Genomic DNA, 10,374 nt, shown 5'->3' with positions numbered 1-10,374 from the left:
CGTGGGGTTTTTCCATTTGGTTTTGAAGAGCGCAAAGCTGGGAAAAAATAAATACAATACAATACAATAAAAATAAAATTCTCCAAGAAAATCTATGTTAATGTGTTGTAAACACGTGCCCAAAACAGTATAGAACTGACGTTACGTTTTTCTTAAATGCTTCCTTACCGAAATCGAATTACTAGGGAATTCAGTGACGGTGATGGAGGGATGGGGAGCGCAAGCGATGCTCAAACCCCGCTGCTTTTCGCACTCAGCAGCTCCCACCTGAGCCCAGGGAGCGACCGGGGGCACCTGGGGGAGCCCCGCCCCCGCCCCCACCCCCAATCCCCTCCCCTCATTTCCCTCCCGTTGCTCCTCACTCCCTCGTCCCCCCGCCGGGGCGGAGCCGCCGTTCGCTGTCAATCCCCGCAACCGACGGCCGCCTCTTCCCGCAGCCGCGATGAGTCGCGATTTCTCCCCACCCCGGGACCGCACCCTCGATTCTCCGCCGGTTCCCGTTGATGCGCGTTCGGCGGGGCGCAGCGCGGAGCGGACGGAGTTGGCGGCTCTGAACGATCGTTTCGCCGCTTTCCTGGAGAGGGTGCGGGCGTTGGAGAGGCAGAACGGAGCCCTCCGCTCGGCCATCGGCCGCGCCGCCGCCGCTCCCCGCGCTGCGGGGTTGGTGCGGGGAGAGCTGCGGGGGCTGCGGGAGCGGCTGCAGCGCCTCGGCCGGGAGAGGGAACGGCTGCAGGGAGAGCGCGATGGGCTCGCGGCGGAGCTGCAGGGGCTGCGGCGGCGGTGCGCGGCGGGAGGAGGAGCGGAGGGGGTGTGATGGGAGGGGAGCGGGACACCGAGATGTATGGGGAGGGAGCGGGAGCGATGTGATGTGATGTGAGGACCGGGATGCGACGGGGAAGGAAGGGTGGGCGCACCGAAATGTGTAGAGGGGAGAATGGGAGTGATGTGAGATGAGTTAGCCGGGATGTGCTGGGGAGGGACTGGGAGTGATCTGGGGGTGGGGACCGTGGGGTGAAGCGGGATTCACAGTGGTGGGGACCGAGAGCCGTTGGGGTGGAGGAGGCTCTGGAATGGAAACGGTGGGATGAACGGAGATGTGTTGAGGAGGGACTAGCTCTGGTCTGGGGTGGGAACTGGGGATGAGTGGAGATGCACCGGGAAGTGCAGCAGAGATCATAATAAGGGTGGGCAGCGGGGAATGCATCCAGAGGTGCTGGGAATGGATTTAGGATGCATTGGGATACGCTGGGGGTGGGGAATAGGAAATGCAGTGGGGGTCAGAGGGATGGAGATTGAGATGCACTGGGATGGGAAGCAGGAAATAGACTAAGGCCATAGGGAATGCACTGGGATGTGTTGCAAAGGGATGGAGCATGTACTGGGATGGAGACAGGGACTCCAGAATGAACCAGGACACACCAGGGAGGGGACCTGGGGTGGTCCGGGAAGGGGGGATGACGACCAGGGAATGGGCTGGGGATGGTGGGTGAGGATTGAGATGTGTTGCAAAGGACCCAGGGGATGGTCCTTTGGTGTGTGATGGGTGTAAGGATGGGGGGGATGCAGGGGATGCATCAAAGCCCTTCCAACCCAACCACTGCTATGGGTTGGTCGCCCCCCACCTCATCAGACTGCCTGGGGTCCCATGCAGCCTGGCCTTAGGCACCTCCAGGGTGGGAAACCCACAGCTTCTCTGGGCAGCCTGTGCCAGAAACAAAGAATTTCCCCCTTAGGTATCCCTAAAATGGGGTTCTATGCCCCCTCACCCCACTCTGACCTCCCTCCCGTTGCTCCCCAGGCTGGAAGATGAGATGCAGAAGCGTGAAGATGCAGAGCAGAGCCTGGTGCTGTTCCGCAAGGTGAGACTGGGGGGGGGGGGGGTGTCCAGTGCACCCCATGTACTTCCCCCACTAATTGGCAAAGGGCTCGGGGATGCCTCCTGCACTCTGCCCAGGGGGTGGCCCAAAGTGTATTGGGGGGGGAGGGGGGTCCTATCCTCTTTGCAGTCCCTGCAGCTTTAGCCATTGCAGGATATGGACGATGCCACGCTGTGCCGCCTGGAGCTGGAGCACAGGATTGAGCTGCTGATGGATGAGATCAGCTTCTTGAAGAAGCTGCACGAGGAGGTTGTGGGGTGGACCCAAGGAGGGATGGGGGTCCCGCGTGGGGGCTGTGGTGTGACGGTGTAATGTGGGCACGTAGGAGCTGTGGGAGCTGGAGGTGAATGCACAGAGCCCACAGGCGGGGGCACGAATGGAGCTGCAGCAGCCGGATCTGACAGCTGCACTGCGCGACATCCGCACGCAGTATGAGAGCATCACTGTCACAAACCTGCAGGAAGCCGAGGAGTGGTACAAAGCCAAGGTACCCACGAGGGCATGCATGGGATGGGAACACCCCACAGGGCTGACCCCCCGCACCAACACCTTGGTGTTTGCTGCTGATGTGGGGATGATGGGGGCACCTCCACAATGCTGACCCTCTTCCCTCTCACCCCCCACGGTGCCTGCAGTTTGCTGATCTCTCAGATGCTGCCAACCGTAACTGCGAGGCGCTGCGGATGGCCAAGCAGGAGATGAACGAATCCCAGAGGCAGATCCAGAGCCTCACCTCCGAGGTGGATGGGCTGAAGGGCATGGTGAGCACTGAGGGATTGGGGGGGGGGTACAAGGAGCCCCCCATCGCCTTGCCATCCCTTTGTGTCCCTCCTCCATCCTGCAGAATGAAGCACTGCAGCGACAGATGCGGGAGATGGAGGATGAGTTTGGCACGGAGATCAGGAGCTACCAGGAGGCGATGGGGAGGCTGGAGCAGGAGATCCAGTGCATGAAGAAGGAGATGGCACGGCAGCTGCACGAGTACCAGGATCTGCTCCGTGTCAAGATGGCCCTGGACGTGGAGATCGCCACGTACCGCAAGCTGCTGAACAGTGAGGAGGGCTGGTGAGGCAGGGGGACGTCCTGTGGGGAGGGCAGCGCTGAGATGGGACCCTGAGTACGGGGCGGTGGATGCAACCCTTCGGGTGCTGGGAAACCGAGGGGTGCAGCGTTGGGCCGAGCACAGCAGCTGTGCAGACCTCAGCCATTGGAGAGGATCCCGTTCCCATTGAATCCCATTATTGGATTGAAGTGCAAAATCAGGGTCACCTCCCCGCTGTCCCCATTCCCATAAGAACTGCGGTGAGGGGTGGCCGGGATCCCAAGGGCTGCAGCTGTGTCCTCGTGCCCCCACCTTAAGGCTTTGTCAGGAGGAGTGGGAGAAGGGTTTTGGTGGCTTCTCCCTCCCCCAATGCTTGAACCAGCACTGAGCCCTGCGTGGAGGGTGGTGCTCATCCAAACCATTGTGCTGTGGGCATTTGTGCCCTCCCCAAATGGGTCTGACCCCTCCCCAGTGGAGGCCACCCCCTTTTTCTAATGGATTAGACCCCACTAATGAAGCTGCTCCCCCCATAGGCTGGTTTAGCAATAGAGATCCGTCTGTCCCTTCAAGGATGAATACATTCGTTTAGCAAAAGGAATCTATGAGTGCTTGTTCTACAGCTTTCCAGATTGGCTTTGCTTGGTGTGCGCACAGCCTTGTTTTTCTGACCAATCCCACTGGAGTCACAACAGACTGCTTTTATCTTTGCATCCACCAGGTGCAAGGACTTTTTTTGCTTGGATTTCACATGTATTGTTTTGGGTTACAGTGCACCGAGATAGGAAGTCATGGCGAAACAAGCAATGGAAAGTCGCCAAACTGGGGGGAGGGAGGGAGGGGAAACAGCTTAAAGGTGCTCCAGGAGGAGGGGCTGACCTCCTCCCAACCCCCCACCTCCAGAATGATTGGGTACGACCCCTCCCAGAGGGGTCGCTCCCCCCTCAAATAGGTTCTGACCCCCTCCCCATGGAACCGGGCCTTCCCAGATGGGGTCTGCCCGCCCCCAATGGACCTGATGTCCCTTCTCCCCCCGCAGCAGGTGGTGATGGAGTCGTGCAAGGAGTGGAGCCCAAGTGATGAAGAGGCCTCTGCGGCCGTCCCCCATGCCTGTGCCTTTATTTATTGCTATTTGCTGCTGTGCTCAACGTTGTAGCAGAGCGGAGGGGGGGGGTCCCGCCGCTGCCCACCCACCCCCCACCTCCTCAGCCGCAAATAAAGAATGGAGCTTGGAGGAGGCGGAGTCCCTGCAGGGGGCGGGGCTGGAGGCCTTCGGGGGGGGGGGCGGGGCCTTCGGGGGGGCGGGTCCGCCGCTCTCCACCAATCCGCACACTGTCACTCTGCCCCACCCTTCCTCCCCGTGGTCCTCTGTCCACTCTAGGATTTTCACACCCCCCCCCCCCCCTTCCTCCTCTCTATGGTTTCCCCAACAATCCCTCTCTATGGTTCTCCTCCCTCCTCTCTATGGTTTCCCCCCCCTCTATGGTTCTCGCCCTCTCTATGGTCCCCTCGCTGTCCCCGCCCCCTAACCCCGCGCTGCGCCCCATTCGCTCAGCGCGGACCAATCCACACTCCTCGAGCTTCCCATTGGCCGCGCGGGGACCAATAAGCGGCCGCGCCGAGTTCTGTAACGGGCGGCGGGAGGAGCCTTAAGGAGGACTTAAAGCGGTGGCGGTGCGGTGCGCGGTTGCGGGGCGCGATGGTGGTGGGCGGCTCTTCCCAGAAGGAGAACCGCTCTCCGGGGCCGAGCGACACCGCGAAACGCTTTCCTTACGGCCGCGTCCCGGTGCGGACCCGCTCCCGTCAGGCGGAACATGGAGAACGACCGAACGCTGCTTGCACCGCTCCGTCCTGCGGGCAGCCCCGGTAACGGGGGGGGAGGGGGGGATGAATCCAGGAAGGAGCGCTGGGGGGGCTGCAGACAGAACGCGGAAGTGGGCACGGGGTTCCCTCTTTCCCCCCCCCTACCCCCAAGGAAGGGGTCCCTCAGTATTTGGGGCGGGGGTCCTCACTGTGCTGCTGTTCCCCGCAGTGACACAGAGGTGGAGCAGCCCCCGCCTCCAGCGCTGGATGCAGGTGAGTTTCCCCCCTCCTCCCCCTGGCTTTGGCACTCCGTGGTTGGGTGCCCCCTCCACGTGACTGAAGCCCCTCCCCTCCCCCCTGTGATCTTTCTCCCCACAGAGACCACCGTCACCCCCTCACCTGTTGCCACCCCTGTGCTGGGGACTGTGGGGCGCAGGCCCTGCTTGGCCCGCAGGGTGCCCGCCCGTGGCCCCCCCTCTGCCAAAGGACCCTCACCTCTGAGTACAGCAGGGACCCAAACATCACTGCTTGGGCCGCTCCAGGAAAGTGCATCCATGGGGCTGAGGGTCCCCAAGAAGAAGAAGAACTGCACCCCAGGTACATCCTATCCCTCCCCCCAACCCGCCCCACTCTGCACTCTGGGGGTGGTTTGTTGGTGCTGAGCCTCCTTCCCCATCCTCCTGCAGGCTCCTCCAGTGCTGGCTTGACTCTCTGTGTCTCTGTCACCAAAAACATGGTGTGTATGGGAGGGGAGGGAGGGGGAAATGCCAGCTCCGACTCCCCTCCCTCACACCCTCATCCTGCTCTGCTCTCCCCTTTCACTCCGCAGCGTTCTGCCCCCCGCACTCAGAGCTCCCTCCGCACGCCGTGCCTCACCCCTTGCATCTCCCAGCCACGTGCCCTGCAGGTGGGGGCCAGCTTGAGCACTGGGAAGGGGTCCCGACCTGTCCCCTCAGCCCCTGCTGATGGCGTTGTCCCCTCGGAGACCCCCTTGCGCTGGCGACCGGCTGTGACCCCCCAGTCTGACCCCAGTGCATACGCTGCCGTCAATAACAACAATCTGTCCCCATCCTGGGTGAGTGCTGTGGGGCTCTTTGGTCCCCGTGTCACACCTGTTCCTCTCTCCTCTCAGTGAGGGGTGGAGGCTGGGAGTGCTAGGAGTGGTCTGACCGTGGGAAATCTTCCCCCAGGACAAGGTGGTGGTGCAGCTCTTCAAGGGGAACGAAGGCCAGCAGGATGTTAAGGTGATGATGGCAAATCCCAGCAGCACCCCGGACCTCAGCAAGGCACAGGTAGGGGGGGCTGTGGGGTTCCCTGGGCTCAGGGTTGGATCCTCGAGTTGAGGGGGGACCCAGGGGTGAGGAGGGGGGTCTCACTCCAAGCTCCACACTCAATCTGTGTCCCACAGCGTGCAGCCCTACTCCTGCAGCAGCTGATGAAGATGATGCAGGACCGACCGGATGCCGTAGCGGCGCTGACGGAGCTGTGGGGGCTCATGACCGAGTTGGGGGTGGACCCCATGCCCCAGGACCCCCTGGACACCCAAAGCCTCTCCTCATAACTGTGACCTACGTGGGGGTTGAGCTGCATCTATGTGATGGGAAGGGAGTGGGTGAGGGCACAGACAGACCCTCCTGGTAGTGGCCAAGTGGCTGCTGGGGGGTACAGATGGCCCCATGCAGCAGGCAGACCCTCCCCTCCATGCAGGGCAGTGTGGGTGTTCTGGGCACAAGGAATGTGGGAGTTGGGGGGGAGCGCTGAAAAAAGTGTGAATAAAATATTGTCTGCTTTGCTTTGCTGTATGGGGTCTTCTTGGTGTCCCTGGGGCAGCCCCCATCCCCTGACGTTTCCCCGCGGTTGGTGGCAGTGCCACACGTTGGCCACGCGGTGACAGCAGTGCCCGCGAGGTGGGAATGCTCACATTCATTCAGAGCCCCCACGGAGCCCATAGGAGAGGCGGTGGGGCTGCGTCCTGCTGCTGTGTCCCCGTGGGTGTGGGGGGAGGGTGACCGTCCCCATCCCTGGTGGCAGTATCAGTGTCAGTGCCCCCATTGGTTACTGCTGTGGTGACACGAGACAGGGGCGCAGCTCTGTCCCTCCCCACACCCCACCCCACGATGAGGCCGAGGCAGCAGCTGCACCTCCAAACCCACTATATTTTATTTGGGGGGAACACAGAGTGCAACAAACTGCGGGGTTCAGGGATGGGGAGGGGAGAGAGGGGGGTTCCAGGGGGACAGCACAGCAAGGGGGGACCGCAGTGCCTGTGGGGTGCTGACATGCAGGGGTGAGCAGGGAGCATTTACGCTTGTGAGTGGGCGCATGGGGAAGTGCGGTGAGCGCACACGCGTGTGCAACGTGGGGGAGGCGCGTGGGGACGGCGGTGAGCATGCACACACGTGTGTGTGATGGGGAGGGGGCGCAAGGGAGGGGGGCTGCTGTGCATGTGCAAAGGAGCTGCGAGGTATCGGTGCCTGCAGAGGTGCAGAAATGGGTTTCCCTATGGGCATCATCACCTCGGGGCTTTGGAAGGGAGGCAGGGGGGATGACGACGGTGCCTTAGGAGGTGCAACCCCCTCCACCCCCCCCTCACCCCAGTGCTCAGTCAGGGTAGATGATGAAGCCTGAGAAGGTGCTGTACTTGTTGGTGTTACCGCCGTGCACTTTGCCACCATCCAGCTTGACACACACCTCATCACCCACGTCCAGGTGCAGGATGACGCTGTTGCTGGCGTAGTCGTAGTTCTGATCCGCATCCTGAGCGATGGCGCTGGCCCGAACCTTGGGGGGTGGGAGGGGGGGCACAGCCATCAAGGACCACCCTCCCACACACAACCACCACCCCGATCTGTGCTCCCCAGGGGCGGTTTGGGGGGGGGGGGGTGCTGAGCTGCTCTGTGCCCCCCTTTCCTCCCCAGATCCCCTCAGTCTGCCATCCCTGGCAGCTCAAGGTCGTGCCGCCCACCTGCGGCAGTGCTGTGGTGCCAGGAGGTGGCAGCGCCAGAGTCCCCCCCTCACCCCCTCCCACAGCAATGTCCCTCCAGTTTGGTGGCCCTGCACTGTGTCCCTGAATCCCACATCCTTCCCTGTCCCACGGGCAAAGAGGACTGCAGAGCCCCTGTGTTGGAGCCCACGGCCACCCTCGGCCTCCCCCCACCCCGTGGTTCCTTGGGGTGCAGCTCTCATTGGGATGGCGGACCTGGCATCCACCACAGCAGATCGATGCTCTTTTATCCCATAATAAACAGAAAGTGTCTGGGGTGAGGTGGGGAAAGGCTGAGCTGCATCTCTATGAACAAAGGAAGCGGGTGAGGGTGCAGGCAGACCCTCCTGGTGGTGGCCTGGGGCCTGTTGGGGGGCACAGATGGACCCCTGCGGTAGGCAGACCCCGCTCCATGCAGGGCAGTGTGTTCCCCTGGTCCTCCAGTGGGAGTTCTGGGCATAAAGTGGGGATTGATGCCCCAGATGCGGGTGGTGGGGATGGGGATGGGGCTGTGGGGCTCTGCTGGTCCACCCCCCACATCTCTGCGGAGGGGAGAAGAGAAGGAATAGGAGAAAAGGGATGAGGTATGCGGGGATGAAGGAAATGGGATCTGGGGGGAGCAGGGACAGAAGATGTGGGATCGAGGGAATGCAGATGGAGGGAATGGAATAGAAGGAATGGGATTGGGGATGGAGATGTGTGTAGGGGAATGGGGATGGAAATGGGGATGGAGGGAGTGGGGATTGGGGAAATAGGGATGGAGATGTGTGTAGGGGAATGGGGATGGAAATGGGGATGGAGGGAGTGGGGATTGGGGAAATAGGGATGGAGATGTGTGTAGGGGAATGGGGATGGAAATGGGGATGGAGGGAGTGGGGATTGGGAAATGAAGATGGAGATGGGTGTAGGGGAATGGGGATGGAGGAATAGGGATGAAGGGAATGGGATTGGGGAAATAGGATGAAGATGGGTGTAGGGGAATGGGGATGAGGGAGTGGGGATTGGGGAAATGGGATGAGTGGGGATGAGTGTAGGGCGATGGGAAAGAGGGAATGGGTTTGGGAAGCAGGATGGAGGACTTGGATGGTGGAAAAAATATATGAACTGGGATGGCAGGAATTTGGGACAGAAAGCTGGTGGGAGCCAGGATGAGGGTAAAGCAGAATTGGAGAAGCAAGATGGGAGGAAACAAAATGGAAAAACCAAACTGGGGGAACTGGAACAGGAGAGGAGGGATAGGGACAGCAGGCAGCAGGAAGAGGGCTGGAGGAGCCGGGTGGAGACACGGAGAGATGGGGCTGGGGGATCTAAGGGCAAAGGGGGTGAAGAGGGACACGGGGGCCTGGTGGGAGCTGCTGGGGGTCCCGTGCCATACCTGCCCGTTCTTCATGAGGTCAGCCCACATGCTGGTGCCGTCGCCGCCGCGCATGAGGACGTGGTAGGTGAAGAAGTAGATGCCGGGGAGCGGGCAGGTGAATTTGCCACTCGATGGTTCGTAGTAGTTGCCCACGTTGGTCACCACGTCGTCAAAGCGCAGCACCTCGTAGCCCTCGTGGGGTTTCCGCAGGCCCGCATAGAACGCAATCTTGGGGCTGTAGAAGGAGGGGATGTACCCCCCGGGACCCGGCCCTGGAGGTCCTGGTGGTCCCGGTCGACCCGGTTCACCTGGCGGTCCCCGCGGTCCCGGTGGTCCGGGGGGGCCCCGAACGCCAGCACGCCCTTTGCGCCCTGGTTCTCCCTTTGCCCCCGGTAGGAAAGGAGGGGGGGAGGCAGGAGGCAGCTCGGGGTAGGGGTCGCAAACCATGCGGCAGCTGCCCAGCATCTCATAGTGAGCGGCCGCCTTGGAGCTGTGCACCAGCAGCGGGATGGCCACCAGCAGCACCAGCACCATGGCCACGCCGACGGCCGCCCCGGCCACGCGTTTCCTGCGGCTCAGCCGAGAGGCAGCCAGTGCCAGAAGGTCCTCGTCACCCTTGGGAGCGATGGTGGAGCCGGGGGGGTGGACGGCGGGGGGCCGCCCGCTGAGCCTCACGGCGCGGCAGGGAGCGGGCTGGGAGCGAGGATGGGGCGGGATGAGGACAGCGGTGGGGACGGAGCTGGTGGCAGGGAGGGAGGTGGGAACGGGGATGAGGATGGGGACGGAAGCAGGGATGAGGTCGGGGATGGGGATGGGGAGAGCGGCGGGGATGGGGACGGTGAGGGAGGTGAGGATGGGGTTGGAAATAGTGGTGGGGATGGTGACAGCAGAAGGGATAGGGACAGGAATGAGGATGGAGGTGGTGGTGGGGACGGGGATGGGGAGAGCAGCGGGGCTGGAGATGGCAGTAGGAATGGGGACGGGGTCGGGGCTGGGGACAGCAGCAGGGGTAGGGATGGAGACGGGAATATGGATAGGGACGGGAATAAGGCTGGCACTGGAGCCAGCAGCAAGAACGGGGATGGGGACAGGAACAGAGCTGGGACCGATGGAACCAGGAGCAGGGGTTGAGGAGAGGGATGGGGATGGGGCAGGGATGAGAGAAGGAATAGAGACGAACGGATGGGGACAGCACCGGGGCCGGGAGCAATGGGGCCGGGCGCGGGGCCGGGCACGGAGCAAAGGGGTTGGAATTGTTGCTGGGACCGGAGCCGGGAGCGGAGCTGCAGGCGGAGCCGGGACTGAAGCTGGCAGA

At 62.2% G+C, this 10,374-nt stretch overlaps 2 protein-coding genes across 2 annotated transcripts; one reads left to right on the top strand and one right to left on the bottom strand.

The window, feature by feature from the left end:
* Nucleotides 1-442: 442 nt before the first annotated feature.
* Nucleotides 443-2,946, top strand: PRPH (peripherin; the record flags this gene model as incomplete). The annotated part of the gene is made up of 6 exons (XM_079547819.1): nucleotides 443-780; nucleotides 1,799-1,859; nucleotides 2,031-2,126; nucleotides 2,203-2,364; nucleotides 2,513-2,638; nucleotides 2,722-2,946. The coding sequence occupies 6 exons, from the start codon at nucleotides 443-445 to the stop codon at nucleotides 2,944-2,946; spliced, it is 1,008 nt and encodes a 335-aa protein (XP_079403945.1).
* A 4,374-nt stretch (nucleotides 2,947-7,320) lies between these two features.
* C1QL4 (complement C1q like 4) lies at nucleotides 7,321-9,593 on the bottom strand (the record flags this gene model as incomplete). The annotated part of the gene is made up of 2 exons (XM_079547793.1): nucleotides 7,321-7,500; nucleotides 9,078-9,593. The coding sequence occupies 2 exons, from the start codon at nucleotides 9,591-9,593 to the stop codon at nucleotides 7,321-7,323; spliced, it is 696 nt and encodes a 231-aa protein (XP_079403919.1).
* Between the last annotated feature and the right edge of the window lie 781 nt (nucleotides 9,594-10,374).

Source organism: Tetrao urogallus, assembly GCF_951394365.1.
Source record: "Tetrao urogallus genome assembly, chromosome: 31".
In the NCBI taxonomy this organism is placed as follows: Eukaryota; Metazoa; Chordata; class Aves; order Galliformes; family Phasianidae; genus Tetrao; species Tetrao urogallus.
The sequence above is the reverse complement of the archived record's forward strand: the minus strand, read 5'-3'. Positions and strand labels throughout refer to the sequence as shown.